This window comes from Mesoplodon bidens, assembly GCF_964165515.1.
Source record: "Mesoplodon bidens genome assembly, chromosome: 1".
NCBI lineage: Eukaryota > Metazoa > Chordata > Mammalia > Artiodactyla > Ziphiidae > Mesoplodon > Mesoplodon bidens.
In genome coordinates this window covers 164783982-164799987 of record NC_138176.1, presented here as the reverse complement: position 1 = coordinate 164799987, position 16006 = coordinate 164783982, and the positions used below count along the sequence as shown (strand labels likewise).

Below are 16006 nucleotides of genomic sequence, written 5' to 3'. Positions count from 1 at the left end.
AGAAGCCCAAGGCTCCAAAAGAGCCCCGTGTGGTTTACTACACAGAACAAAAGCACTGCTGCCATTCCCAGAGTTTCCCACAAGGTGGCAGGCCTGAGTAGACAGCCAAATGCACTCCCACAGTTGTCCAGCCTTCCAAGCTTCATTCAAGAAACAAACTAGCTCTGGGACTTCCCTGGTGGTCCAGGGATTAAGACTCCATGCTCCCAGTTCAGGGGGGCCTCGGTTTGATCCCGCATGCCGCAACTAAGACCCGGCCCGGAGCAGCCAAATAAATAAATAAATAAATATTTTTAAAAAGAAGAAGAAGAAAAAAGAAGAAAAAGAAGCAAATTAGCTCTCATCACAAGAATAAGAATGTGTAACTATATAAGTTGATGTATGTTAACTGGACTTACTGTGGTGATCATTTCACAATGCATACAAATATCAAATCGTAATATAGTACACCTGAAACTAATACAATGTTACATGTCAGTTATACATCAATTTTTTAAAAAAACTTAATAAAATATAAATTAAATATCACCCCACATATTAATAAAATAAAACCTAATTTTAAAGACTGCCTTGAAACAATGCAAAGAAAAACCCTGTTCTGGGCACTGGCCCAGCAGAGCCCACCTGCACTGGTCCACAACAGAATCTGGAGTCAACACTGCGGTTTGGCCTCTTTCCCTGGGAAATAGCCCCCAAATGCCCCAACCGTGAGGTGCTTGGATGGGGTCTGTATGACAATCCAGAGGCAACTGAGGGCAGAGTGAATCTGCTGCCAGGATGGGTCACAATTTCCCAGTGAGACAGGGTCAATCAGAGAAAATCCCAGAACAAACCCAGAAACAAAATCAGAAAGGTTGGGATCCTTTCTGATGCCCAACCCAGCCCTGCTAACACAGTAGGATCCGGGATCAGAAGAGATGACCCTGGGGAGATCAGACTGACACCCTGTGCTGTCTCAGCTGCCCATTCCACAGGTGAAAGCTCTGCATGAGAAGGCCTTGCTTATTATGAGCTATCCATTTTCCTCAACTCCTAACCTCTCGTCCTAGCCCTGGAGTCACAAGAACAGTCTCTTTCCCATATGACAGAACCCGGATATTCAGAGGCTCATGGGGCCCCTAACACTTCTCAACTTTTCTCTACAAGCAGGGCTGAGAATCATGCCTGTGCTAATGTAATCAAAAGCCTCTGAAGAAATTTGGGAAAACCACAGTCACAGTTAGCTCCAGAGGATTTGAAAAACTATCCTATCAGTCTACAATTTTTCCTTTTTACTATTACAAGATTATGTTCTTGGTAGACAGTTAGGTGCACACACACTAACAGTCAAATGTTTAGCTTCCCAGCTAAGGCTAACAGTAGTCTGAGAGACAGAATATTTAAATCTGGCTCAGAATTCTAAAATGAAAAAGGTGATAAACTTCTCAGCTCATGCAGGCAGCAGTCTTTAGAGATGACTCTCCTCCGGCCTGTGAGGAGGGGGTGAAAGTGACCCAGGGGAGGTGCAAACCCAGGGTCTGGTCCCATCCACACACCAAGACAGCTACAGCCTGAGCTGCTCCCCTCAGGGAGGCCAAGAACAGAGCCGTCCTTATATCCTGCTCCACACTGGTCAGAAACACTCTGGGCTTCTCTGAGAGCCAAGCTCTTTGAAGATTAAGAAACCCCTTTCTTGGGTTATCTGAGAAAAGAAGTTAACTTTCCTGAATCACCAAAGAAAAGAGTATATTTAAAGACAGGTGACAGGGGGCTTCCCTGGTGGCTCAGTGGTTGGGAGTCCGCCTGCCGATGCGGGGGGCACGGGTTCATGCCCCGGTCCGGGAGGATCCCGCGTGCCGCGGAGCGGCTGGGCCTGTGGGCCGTGGCCGCTGGGCCTGCGCGTCCGGAGCCTGTGCTCCGCAACGGGAGAGGCCACGGCGGTGAGAGGCCCGCGTACCACAAAAAAAAGACAGGTGACAGGGCCAGAAGGAGGAGAGGGAACTTTCCTGGAGCCTTAAGTTTCCCAAATAAATTGGCAGAAACTGTTTTTTTAAAAAAAGAAAAGCACTGTTTTGAACCTGGCAACTGTACCTTTTAAGAAACAAACTTCAGAAAAACATGCACAAAGGAACATAAGGACATATGTAAGGGTGCCCATCAAAAAATAATTTGTAACGGGAAAAAGTGCGGACTACCAAGATTCCCAACACACACAGGATGGGGTTAATAAATTACTGACAACTAAACTATGAAATATCTTGTTGTATGCTCCAAATTTACAGAAAATACAAGGAGACCCATGATATACTGCACAGTTAAAAAAAAAAAAAGGCAGGTGGCAGAAAATAAAAACAAAACTTTGTGTGTTAAGTATGACATAGCAAATGTCCACAAGGAAATATCCCAAGTGGTTCAGAGAGGTCAGTCACCTCCAGGGAGTGACACCAGGGCTGAGGTGGGGGTGGGTGACCTCACTGTTGTTGAAGTTTTTTGTTTTTTAACCAAAGAATATGCATTATTGTAAAGAAAGGAGATGCAAAACTACCCTCTACGTTGCTCCCCCACCAAGGCTTGGCCATCTCCGCCCCGGAACACTTGGGCATCCAGATGGTGCATTCTGACTGCGGTCCCCCAGAGATGGAACTGCCATACCGTGCTCCCCTCGGCCACACACACACACGCACGCACGCACACATGCATGCTCGCACACATGCAAACACATGAGAAAAACCACCTGTCTGCTGCTCTGGAGAGGGAGAGGTCCCAGGCCCCAGGCCCACGGTGCCCTCCCACACAGCTGCCTCATTTCCTCCGAGATAAATCATGTAGAAGGCTGGGAGCCCACAAATCCCTCAAGCAAACATGCAAGTCAAACAGCACCATTTACCCCCGCAAGGGCCTCTTCAAGTTAACAAGGCGTGGGAGGAACCAGGCAACAAAACCGGCCTTGTCCAGTGAGGTCAACCTTTGGCCCCAGGGCCTGCAGGGAGGAGACCTGTGGCCACCCCCATGTGCCCTGCTTTCTCGGCTGTTGCCCTACCCAAGACCTGAGCTTTTCACAGCCCAGCACCCGTCCCAGACCTGGTGAAAATGCTAAGGCCCTGGCTGGGGAGAGCAGGTGGCCTGGCAGCTCAGACACACCCCTCACCCCTCACCCCCACCCGAGGCACTGGGCCTTCCTCTCCTGTGGGGGGGGCCCTGAGGTGGCCCCCAGGCCACTTGCTAAGGGGCACTGGTCCAGCTGAAGAGAACCAGGGAAAGTCACTGACCACTGTAATCAACTACCCCCCCCAAGGGTCAGCACTATAGGAAAAGGAGACGAGGAGGGAGATGGAAGCACTGGGGAGAAAGCCTTCCCAGGTCACTTGTGGGGGGATGGGAGGCGGGGCACAGGAGGCCATCATCTTGGCCTGGACGCGCATACAAGCTGTTTGGGTCCTGAGGGAAGTCAGAGAATGGGAGGCAATAAAATATCATGCCTCAAGAGGGCAGGTTTTTGGTTTTTTATGACAAAGTGGTAACTGGAGCCTTTTATTTTGAGATATAAATCACATACCATATAATTCACCCTTTAAAGTGCACAATTCAATGGTTTTTGGAATATTCACAAGGTCGTGAATCCACAAAGCTGTGCAGCAACTGCCACTGTCTAACCGCAGAACATTTCCACCACCCCCAGAAGAAATGCAGGTCCAGCACTTTCTCCTTGGTGCCTCACTTCATCCTTCAAGCAATGCTCCCAGAGCACCGCCCCCGCGCCGCCCCCTCCAGGGCTGGAAGGTTAAAGGGCGGAGGAGAGGAAGATGGAGAGTGAGAGTTGCTTCTCTGAGACAGTGCAGCAGGTAGGCTGCGGACGCCCCTGCTGTGCTGCGGGGCTTTCTGCCCCAGCCGGACTCCTGCTGCCCTGGCCTGCACTCACCTCCCCTTCCAGGAACCTTCCCGTTACCACCACTGGGCCAGGCCTACCCACGCCCACCACCAGACTTCCCCCACACAACCAAGCCCCCTAATCAGAGGGCTCGCGGACAAGACGCCAGGGATCTCCAAGTGTATCCAGCTTAGCGGCCTGCACGGAGCCTGGACTGTGTACTCCATATAAGGCTTCAACAAATATCAGAGAAACAAAATAAGGCACAGAAACAAATTTTTCAACAGAACATAGTTTATAATGGGAAAATACTGAAACTAGTCCAAGGGTCAGTCAATAGGAGACTGGTTAAATCAATGATGATGCCCCTATGTAACTCAATACTCTGCAGCAGTTAAAAACAAGGAAGGAGAATCTGTATTGAAATAGAAAGATGCATGTGACATATTCAGCAAAAAAAAAAACAATGTTAGCAACAAAAGGAACGGTGCAATTCCATTTTCTCAAATACGTTAACAAGATATAAAGGGTTCTATGAGTACAGATATAAATCTCAAACTTTTCAAAGTAACACAGCTACGGTTAGTTATTTCCGTGGAGTGAGGCTACACGAAAAATTCTTTTATTTTTTAAATATCTGTATTGTTTGATTCTTTTATTGTGTTACAAAATGCATAATTTTTTTTAATTTTTGAATTTTATTTATTTCTTTATACAGCACGTTCTTATTAGTCATCCATTTTATACACATCAGTGTATACATGTCGATCCCAATCGCCCAATTCATCACACCACCACCACCACCCCCACCTGCTGCCGCTTTCCCCCCTTGGTGTCCATACGTTTGTTCTCTACATCTGTGTCTCAATTTCTGCCAAACACTGTGATGAACCGGTTCATCTGTACCATTTTTCTAGGTTCCACATATATGCGTTAATATACGATATTTGTTTTTCTCTTTCTGACTTGCTTCACTCCGTATGACAGTCTCTAGATCCATCCACGTCTCTACAAATGACCCACTTTTGTTCCTTTTTATGGCTAATATTCCATTGTATATATGTACCACATCTTCTTTATCCATTTGTCTGTCGATGGGCATTTAGGTTGTTTCCATGACCTGGCTATTGTAAACAGTGCTGCAATGAACATTGGGATGCATGTGTCTTTTTGAATTATGGTTTTCTCTGGGTATACGCCCAGTAGTGGGATCGCTGGGTCATATGGAAATTCTACTTTTAGTTTTTTAAGGAACCTCCATACTGTTCTCCATAGGGGCTGTATCAATTTACATTCCCTCCAACAGTGCGAGAGGGTTGCCTTTTCTCCACACCCTCTCCAGCATTTGTTGTTCGTGGATTTTTTGATGATGGCCATTCTGACTGGTGTGAGGTGATACCTCATTGTAGTTTTGATTTGCATTTCTCTAATAATTAGTGATGTTGAGCAGCTTTTCATGTGCTTCTTGGTCATGTGTATGTCTTCTTTGGAGAAATGTCTATTTAGGTCTTCTGCCCATTTTTGGATTGGGTTGTTTGTTTTTTTAATATTGAGCTGCAAGAGCTATTTATATATATTTTGGAGATTAATCCCTTGTCCGTTGATTCATTTGCAAATAGTTTCCCCCATTCTGAGGGTTGTCTTTTGGTCTTGTTTATGGTTTCCTTTGCTGTGCAAAAAAAGCTAAGTTTCATTTGGTCCCATTTGTTTATTTTTGCTATTATTTCCATTACTCTAGGAGGTGGATCAAAAAAGATATTGCTGTGATTTATGTCAAAGAGTGTTCTTCCTATGTTTTCCTCTAAGAGTTTTTTTTTAAGTGTCCGGTCTTACATTTAGGTCTCTAATCCATTTTGAGTTTATTTCTGTGTATGGTGTTAGGGAATGTTCTAATTCCATTCTTTTACATGTAGCTGTCCAGTTTTCCCAGCACCACTTACTGAAGAGGCTGTCTTTTCTCCACTGTATATCCTTGCCTCCTTTGTCATAGATTAGTTGACCATAGGTGCGTGGGTTTACCTCTGGGCTTTCTATCCTGTTCCACTGATCTATATTTCTGTTTTTGTGCCAGTACCATGTTGTCTTGATTACTGTAGCTTTGTAGTATAGTCTGAAGTCAGGGAGTCTGATTCCTCACGCTCCACTTTTTTCCCTCAAGACTGCTTTGGCTATTCGGGGCCTTTTGTGTCTCCATACAAATTTTAAGATTTTTTGTTCTAGTTCTGTCAAAAATGCCATTGGTAATTTGATAGGGATTGGATTGAATCTGTAGAATGCTTTGGGTAGGATAGTCATTTTCACAATATTGATTCTTCCAATCCAAGAACACAGTGTATCTCTCCATCTGTTGGTATCATCTTTAATTTCTTTCATCAGTGTCTCACAGTTTTCTGCATAACGGTCTTTTGCCTCCCTAAGTAGGTTTATTCCTAGGTATTTTATTCTTTTTGTTGCAATGGTAAATGGGAGTGTTTCCTTAATTTTGCTTTCAGATTTTTCATCATTTAGTATACAGGAATTCAAGAGATTTCTGTGCATTAATTTTGTATCCTGCAACTTTACCAAATTCATTGATTAGCTCTTAGTAGTTTTCTGCTTGGCATCTTTAGGATTCTCTATGTATAGTATCATGTCATCTGCAAACAGTGACAGTTTTACTTCTTCTTTTCCCATTTGTATTACTTTTATTTCTTTTTCTTCTTCTCTGAGTGCCGTGGCTAGGACTTCCAAAACTATGTTGAATAATAGTGGCGAGAGTGGACATCCTTGTCTTGTTCCTGATCTTAGAGGAAATGCTTTCAGTTTTTCACCACTGAGGACAATGTTGGCTGTGGGTTTGTCATATATGGCCTTTATTATGTTGAGGTAGGTTCCCTCTGTGCCCACTTTCTGGAGAGTTTTTATCATAAAATGGGTGTTGAATTTTGTCAAAAGCTTTTTCTGCATCTACTGAGATGATTATATGGTTCCTATCTTTCAATTTGTTAATATGGTGTATCACATTGATTGATTTGCATATACTGAAGAATCCTTGCATCCCTGGGATAAATCCCACTTGATCATGGTGTATGATCCTTTTAATGTGTTGTTGGATTCTGTTTGCTAGTAGTTTGTTGAGGAGTTTTGCATCTATATTTATCAGTGATATTGGTCTGTAATTTTCTTTTTTTGTACCATCTTTGTCTGGTTTTCCTTTTAGGGTGATGGTGGCCTCATAGAATGAGTTTGGGAGTGTTCCTTCCTCTGCAATTTTTTGGAAGAGTTTCAGAAGGATGGGTGTTAGCTCTTCTCTAAATGTTTGATAGAATTCACCTGTGAAGCCACCTGGTCCTGGACTTTTGTTTCTTAGAAGATTTTTAATCACAGTTTCAATTTCATTACTTGTGATTGGTCTGTTCATATTTTCTATTTCTTCCTGGTTCAGTCATGGAAGGTTATACCTTCCTAAGAATTTGTCCATTTCTTCCAGGTTGTCCATTTTATTGGTGCAGAGTTGTTTACAGTAGTCTCTTAGGATGCTTTGTATTTCTGCAGTGTCTGTTATAACTTCTCCTTTTTCATTGCTAATTTTATTGATTTGAGTCCTCTCCCTTTGTTTCTTGATGAGTCTGTCTAATGGTTTATCAATTTTGTTTACCTTCTCAAAGAACCAGCTTTTAGTTTTATTGATCTTTGCTACTGTTTTCTTTGTTTCTGTTTCATTTATTTCTAACCTTTATGATTTCTTTCCTTCTGCTAACTTTGGGTTTTGTTTGTTCTTCTTTCTCTAGTTCCTTTAGGTGTAAGGTTAGATCATTTATTTGAGATTTTTCTTGTTTCTTGAGGTAGGCTTGTATAGCTATAAACTTCCCTCTTAGAACTGCTTTTGCTGCATCCCGTAGGTTTTGGATCATCGTGTTTTCATTGTCATTTGTCTCTAAGTATTTTTTGATCTCCTCTTTGATTTCTTCAGTGATCTATTGGTTATTTAGTAATGTACTGTTTCGCCTCCATGTGTTTGTGTTTCTTCATGGTTTCTTTCCCTGTAATTCATTTCTAATCTCATAGCATTGTGGTCAGAAAAGATGCTTGATATGATTTCAATTTTCTTCAATCTACTCAGGCTTGATTTGTGACCCAAGATGTGATCTATCCTGGAGAATGTTCTCTGTGCACTTGAGAAGAAAGTGTAATCTGCTGGTTTTGGATGGAATGTCCTATAAATATCAATTAAATCTATCTGGTCTATTGTGTCATTTAAAGCTTATGTTTCCTTATTAATTTTCTGTTTGGATGATCTGTCCATTGGTGTAAGTGAGGTGTTAAAAGTCCCCCACTATTATTGTGTTACTGTCGATTTCCTCTTTTATAGCTGTTAGCTCTTGCCTTATGTATTGAGGTGCTCCTATGTTGGGTGCATATATACTTATAATTGTTATATCTTCTTCTTGGATTGATCCCTTGATCATTATTGTAGTGTCCTTCCTTGTCTCTTGTAACATTCTTTATTTTAAAGTCTATTTTATCTGATATGAGTATTGCTACTCCAGCTTTCTTCTGATTTCCATTTGCATGGAATATCTTTTTCCATCCCCTCACTTTCAGTCTGTATGTGTCCCTAGGTCTTAAGTGGGTCTCTTGTAGACAGCATATATATGGGTCTTGTTTTTGTATCCATTCAGCGAGCCTGTGTCTTTTGGTGGGAGCATTTAATCCATTCATGTTTAAGGTAATTATTGACATGTTATGTTCCTATGACCATTTTCTTAATTGTTTTGGGTTTGTTTTTGTAGGTCCTTTTCTTCTCTTGTGTTTCCCACTTAGAGAAGTTCCTTTAGCATTTGTTGTAGAGCTGGTCTGGTGGTGCTGAATTCTCTTAGCTTTTGCTTGTCAAGCTTTTGATTTCTCCATCGAATCTGAATGAGATCCTTGCCGGGTAGAGTAATCTTGGTTGTAGATTCTTCCCTTTCATCGCTTTAAGTATATCATGCCACTCCCTTCTGGCTTGTACAGTTTCTGCTGAGAAATCAGCTGTTAACCTTATAGGAGTTCCCTTGTATGTTATTTGCCATTTCTCCCTTGCTACTTTCAATAATTTTTGTCTTTAATTTTTGCCTATTTGATTACTATGTGTCTCAGCGTGTTTCTCCTTGGGTTTATCCTGTATGGGACTCTCTGTGCTTCCTGGACTTGGGTGGCTATTTCCTTTCCCATGTTAGGGAAGTTTTTGACTATAATCTCTTCAAATATTTTCTCGGGTCCTTTCTCTCTTCTCCTGCTGGGACCCCTATAATGCGAATATTGCGCATTTAATGTTGTCCCAGAGGTCTCTTAGGCTGTCTTCATTTCTCTTCATTCTTTTTTTCTTTATTCTGTTCTGCAGCAGTGAATTCCACCATTCTGTCTTCCAGGTCACTTATGCGTTCTTCTGCCTCAGTTATTCTGCTATTGATTCCTTCTAGTGTAGTTTTTTTTTTTTTTTTTTTTTTTTGCGGTATGTGGGCCTCTCATTGTTGTGGCCTCTCCCATTGCAAAGCACAGGCTCCGGACGCGCAGGCTCATCAGCCATGGCTCACGGGCCCAGCCGCTCCGCAGCACGTGGGATCTTCCCAGACCGGGGCACGAACCCGTGTCCCCTGCATCGGCAGGCGGACTCTCAACCACTGCACCACCAGGGAAGCCCTAGTGTAGTTTTTATTTCAGTTATTGTATTGTTCATCTCCCTTCCCCTTTTTGAACTATTTAAACTTACAGCCATTTGGTAAGGCAGAGTAGGGCAGGAGGCTCCATTGGGCAAGGGGTGCCCCAGAGTGACCATCGGAGCCTGCATGGGATGAGGAGGGGCCCTGCATAGGTGCATGGGAGGGAGGCGGCAGTGGGGAAGTCAGGCAGGTACTCCCGGGAGACCGACCAAGTAAAGAGATTAAGAATATTCAGAACCAGGTTTCTCACTACTAGGAAATGGAGTTACAAAAATGGAAAGGAAGAAAACAAGAATGAACCCTGTTATATTGTAGTACTGGACTGGAACTGGAAATGTCAGTGTGAACTCATGGTTTTCAATATACATATTACATATTGAAGGTATAAATATATTAGGAAGAGGGAGAGACACATGGAAATAGGTATGAGTGAGTGGGTGTGGTGGTGAGGGGCTGGGAGGGGCGGTGGCAGTGTACTCAGATATTCCTTATTCTGTCCACTAAGAGGGCCTGGAGCCATGACACCCCAGGAGCAATGAGTACATCAACTACACCCAGCACTCAGATCATGCTTCTAAATACCATTTTCCACTAAAAGGAATGAGGACTCCTAGGAGAAGTGTTTGATTTCCAGGACTAGGGCAGGGAAATTAGAAAATGAACCTGGAACATCTTCTTCTGCCAGAAATCAAGAAAGTGCTCAAAGAATCAGGGGTCATGTCAAAAAGACAGACAAGCTAGCTTGAAGGAGCTCCCCGTGGCCACAGTGGTATACAACCCACTGAGTAAAACAGGAAACCATGAGTGTGTGTGTACGTATGGGGGTGTATAAAGGGAAAACAAGTATCACTACAGTGGAGAAGAAGCCTAGAGACACCACTTTAGTCAAATGATCAAAGTGAACATCATTAGTAATAAGTCGTATCCAGCCAAGTCTCAATCAACAGGATGCAATGAGAAAAAGGCAGCATCACTTCTGTGACATTCCTGCCTAAGATGCAAAAACTCACCCAACCATGGGGATCCAACAAATCCAGGCTGAGGGACAACCTAGAAAATAACTAGCCTGTAATCTTCCAAAACATCAAGGTCATGCAGGTCACAGCCTGAGGAACTGTTCCAGACTGAAGGAGACCAAAGAGACTGGACAACTAAATGCAGTGCGTTATTCTGAATGGGATCATTTTCCTATTAAAGACATTATTGAGAAAACTGGCAAAACTTGACCCAGGTCTGACGATTAGACAGTAGTACATATCAACGTTAATTCCTGATGTGTCACTGTCACTGTTATACAGGAGAAGAGCCCTGTTTGCAAGAAGTACACATTTACATGTTCAGGGGTGATGGGGCATCAGGTTGGCAACTTATTCTTGAATGATACAGGAGAAAAATTCTTTGTACTGTATTTGAAACTCTTCTGTAAGTTTGCAATAATCTCACAATTTAAAAAATTTTAACTGTAAATGAAAACAAAAGCAACAAAGGCAACATCATGCTAAATTATCAGGTGAGTTCAGATTGTTATATACTGGCTTTGTGTCAATCAAGCCCCAACGGTCCTGCTTTAACTGGGGAACCATAAATGTTTCTGATGGGGAAGGTGCTCTGCTTAATTGGACCCATGCTACAATGCTAGCAGTACACCCTGCCTCTGCCTGGGACTGTCTTCCAACACCAAACGTCCAACCATCTATGGACACAGAGCATCATCAGTCCCTGCCATGTCCCTGGGCAGCCCAGGCAGTTCCAGACCATAAGCTACGAGAGAAGAGGCACTGGCCTACATCATTCACAGGAAGCGGTGTTCTGACTGGCCTGCTCCTCATGCACTGCTGTCAATGTGAAACAAGAGCTGAGCAAAGTGAAGAAACTAACTTCGAACGCAGAGAGCAGCAAGGGCAGCAGGACATACTCTCATCCCAAAATAACGATGGTAACTGTTACCATCTTGTATTTGCACAGGATTTTAATATTTGCAAGTTTCTTTCCATCTGTAATCTCACACAATCCATACAAAGGAAAGAAGCTAGAGATGCCCAAAGCTCCCAGACTAAGTCGAATTCCTGTGACACAGCACACATACCACACAGAACCTCCTCCTTGGTAGCCCTTGCGATATTCATAACGATACAGAATGTGTGTGGTTATTTGATTAACATCTGTATCCCCCCTTGGATTGCAGAGTCCAGGAAAACAAGGGTTGAGTGTTTGCTCACAGATGGCCCGATGCCTCACAGAAGGCTGACACCAAAAATACTTGCTAAGTAATCACATGGACACACGGGTGGGTGGATAAGATGGGTGTGCGTAGGTCAGCAGGTAGACGGACAGTGGGTGGGGAACGGATGGGTGGAAGATGAGTAGGTGGATAAGGGGACAGATGCATGGATGGATGGTGGGTGGTAGGTGGGTAGATGACTATGTGGATGGTGGGTGGTAGGCGGGTAGACAGTAGGTAGGTAGGTGGGAGGGTGGGTGGGTGGGCGGGTGGGTAGATGAGATGGTAGGTGTGTGTGTTGGGGGGGGCGGGGCGTTGGTAAATGGATGGTGAGTGGGTGAATGCCTGACCTGGGTCTGGTCCGCCCCCCGCCGCCCAGCCCGGTTCTACCTGCTGCTGCTGGGCCCGGAGGTCACCGATCTCCTTCTGGTCCTCCTCGTGGAGCCGCTTCATGTCCTCCCACGACTGCTGGAGCAGGTTACGTTCCCGTAGCAGCTGTCCGTTCTCCCGCCTCAACATGTCCACATCATCCTTCAGCTGGGTCTGGTCACTCAGGAGCCGGCTGTGGAGCGTGCTGAAATCCCATGTGGCACAGTAAGCCCGGCCAGCCTCCAACTCCCACCCGAGGCACCAGCACCCCCTCCAGGTCCTAGTACCCCCAACACACCAGACAGGTCAGCAGCGTGCAGAGGCAGGCCACAGCCTGCTGTCAGCCACATGCCAGGAAGACCCAAACTATTTTTTTAAGAGCCTGACACCACAATGCAAAGGCCAAGGAAAGGAGATAAGCCCCTACCTGGCATGGACCTGGCACCTCCAAGTGCTGAGGCCTGGGCAAATGTCAGCAGGTGGGCAGGCAAATGCCCTCAGGGGGGCACCAGGAGACCAAAGGGGAACATGCCGCACCTGCCTCTCCTGTGGCAGTGGAGCCCCAGCAGGGACCCAGAGGTCCACAGTGATCTGCCTGGCCTACCGTCTCGCACATTCAATCACTTTCCTACCAGCCGTGCTTCTGAAGCTGGCAATGGATGGTATGGAAAACTGAGGCCCAAAGCCACAAACCCACGTGCTTAAGGCCCACCGCTTGCTATGTGGCAGAGGCAGGATGGGACCAGAACCCCAGGCTCCAGGTCCAGAACTGAAGACCGGCAAGAAGCAGCGGTTCCTTGCACGCTGGGAACCCTGGCCAGGCAGGCCCCACTCACTGGTAGAAGTCGGTCTCCTTGGCCACCTCCTCGCACCTCTTCAGGGCGTTGGTGTGCTGGTTCTGCAGGCTCTGCAGGTCTGACATGGCCCGCACACACTGGATCTTCAGCCTCTCGTAGTCCGGATTCAGCCTGTGGTAGGGCCTGGCCCAGACGGCAAACAGCCCAGTGAACACTGGCCCCGGGATCACAATGACAAGAATGTCTTTCCCTGGGAAGCCACGTCCTAGGTCACTCCAGCCCAGCAGTTCCCGAACACTGGTCTCCTGCATACCACCACCACCAACGCCCCCTCCGCCACCCCCAGTGCCTGCTGAGCCCAGGTGTCCTGGCCGCAGCCAGACCAACAGAATCCGAATCCCCAGGATGGAGGGCCTTGATTGCTGAACTCCCTGCGTGGGCCTGGAGAGCTGGGAAGGTGCTCCTGTTCTCTGGGAGCCCCCGGGAGGCCACACGCCAGGCCTGCACGCAGTGGGCCCAGCAGTCCCTGGGATGAAGCTCCTCCTCTCCTCACAGCGGTGATTCTCAATCTTGGGTACATAACGAATAGACAAGGCCCAGACCAATTACGTCAGCATCCCTGAGGGTAGGACTCAGACATGGGGATTTTTCAGCTCCCCAAGGGATTCCAATGTGCAGCCAAGATTGAGAAAAGTGGCCAGGACCAGGAGTCCCCAGACCTGCAGCACTGTAGTCACCTGAGAACTTGTTAGAAATGCAAATTCTCAGGCCAGCCCCCAACCTCCAAAATTGGACACTCAGGAGGGAGGGAGGAATGGCCAGCCATCTAACAAGCCCTGCAGGTGACCCTGGTGCAAGCTCAAGCCTGGGAATCCCTGCCCTAGAGCAGGCTTCAGCAACCTTTCCCTGTAAAGGGCCAGTCTCTGTGCAGCCACTACTCTGCCTTGGTGGCACGAAAGCAGATGTGGACGGCACACACTCGCACACTGTCTTCACTTGCCCTGCCCTCGAGCTGTCTGTCTGAGAGACACATCCTCATAAAAGCGACCTCTAGGAGCAGGCTTTGAGCCTCGACGTCACCCCAGAAAAATCCTCCCCAGATGAGGCGCATACCCCTGATGCTCCTGAAGGAAAGCACTTAAACCAGCCCTGCTGCTGCTCCCCTCAGAACCCCTGCCAGCACCTCCCCAACCCTTCCCTGGTATCTACCTCTCAATCCCAACAAAAGAAGTCGTCAAAAGTTTTCTTCAAAATAACAAAAAAGCCAGGTGGGACCAACCCTTTCTAAAACACACGTGGCAGGAAACAACTAACGTGTTTACAAAGCACATAAAGATCCACTCAACAATGAAGTAGGCCGGGGTATCCAGGAGACAGCGGTGCCCTTGTCCACGGACAGACCAGTCAAAGGCTCAGCAACAGGGTGACTGACTATCTCTATTAGGGCAGGGGCTGCACACAGCAGCAAACAGGGGACAGAGAGAGCAGCAGATTGTCTCCAGGGCTGGAAGGCAGAGAGGACTGGGAAAGGGCTGGTGACAAGGCCAAGGCCATCCAACCAACCAGGGAGGAGGCACCAAAGTGGGACCGGGAGCCTCCAGCTGCTGCCCAGACCACTCACCAAATGACCATCTGCAAGGCCAGTACAAAGGCGGTGAGGCCGGTCCACACACGCACACGCACACGCACGCAAGAGCACGCAAGTGCCAGGAGCCAAGTGTAGGATGGACACACCCACGCACACTGCTCAATCCCCAAGTTGTGTGATTCAGGCCATAGACTCCGATTTTGATCTGGAGGAAGCATAACAAGCCTCCACCCCGCTCCCCGCATCCAGGTCTACACGGGCGGGTGGCGGGAAGGACACTCGGGCAGGCAGCAGGGCTCTCAGGAGCTAAGGGTACGCCTCGGGGCAGGGGGTGCCATGGCATCAGGGTGGTGACCCTGTCCATCGGGCCAGCAGGGGAGGGGCACGGTCGCCACCTCTTGTCGAAGGTGGTCCCGTGGGTGGCGAAGGCCAGGCGCTTCCGCAGCTCATTCCTCTCCCGGGTCATCAGCCGCAGCTGAATGGAGAGGTTCTCCACCTTCTCATTCACTTGCCGGTCAGTGAGCAGCGGCGGTGGGGACGGCGCCTTCCCGGTGGTGCCTGCAGGAGGAAGGTGACAAAGAGAACTCGTGTTCACATGGCCCCCACCAGCAGCCAGGCGCTGTTCTGGGCTCTCAGCTTGCATTCGCTCCTCACGATCACCCTACCAGGTGGGTCCTGTTACATCCCCCTTTCCCAGAGGACACCACCAAGTCAGAGTGTAAGAGGCACAGCTGGGACCAGAGCCCAGGCAGTCTGGCTCCAGCACCCTCTACCTTGGCCCTGGCTGAGGACCCTGAGGTCCCCCTCTCTCCCTCCAACCTAGCTTTGGCACCTCCAGGATGGAACTGTTTTGGCCCTGATCTTTGCATCCTTGCCTGCTCTGCTAACACCAGCTGTCACCCACCCCTGGGCACGGAGAGGCCAGCCTGAGCAAGGTGGAAGGCACGGCCTGAAGAGGAAGACACAGTTACAGCTTCCCAGAGAAGCTGGCAGAGGACAGAGGCAGCCAGCTCCAAAGCCGGGCCCAAGGGCCGTGTCCTGTCTTCCCCTGATCAGGGCTGGACACTCCACACAGTTTCCTCTTCTAAGCTGCCCGACTGCCTAAAGCACCTGCTCAACCAGCCCAGGTGTGCAGCTTGGAGGGGCTACAGGGAGAGCCGCCTATGGCCAAGGTAAGTGGGATGGGGTGCAGGTAAGTCCCAGGACCTCTAACTGACCAGCCCACACCAGGCCCTCATCACTTGTCCCTAGGATTAGACATGTCCTGAAGGGATTCGCATGCCTTATGCTATTACCAAGGAACAGTGGCCACCACCAGCCCCTCTGACGAGATCCCAATCTGCTTCTAGGAAGTATGCACCTCACTCAAATGTCCCAGAAAAAGAGACAAATCCATGGTGCTTTTATAGTTAACTCCGTCCATGTGTTCCCCTGAGCCCTCTAACCCTCAGAGATCCTCAGTGGGGTCAGAGTAACCCACAGAAGTCATCCCAGTTTATGGAT

At 47.3% G+C, this 16006-nt stretch overlaps 1 protein-coding gene across 2 annotated transcripts in view; it reads right to left on the bottom strand.

Moving 5' to 3' along the window:
* Positions 1-16006, bottom strand: part of DLG5 (discs large MAGUK scaffold protein 5) — a 119952-nt gene that overhangs the window by 46660 nt on the left and 57286 nt on the right. For both annotated transcript variants that reach the window (XM_081250558.1, XM_081250559.1), the window contains exons 3-5: positions 14899-15061; positions 12955-13098; positions 12140-12323 (exon numbers count right to left, since the gene is read on the bottom strand). In XM_081250558.1, the coding sequence (XP_081106684.1) occupies positions 12140-12323; positions 12955-13098; positions 14899-15061 (491 nt within the window). The remainder of the gene's footprint in view (positions 1-12139; positions 12324-12954; positions 13099-14898; positions 15062-16006) is intronic.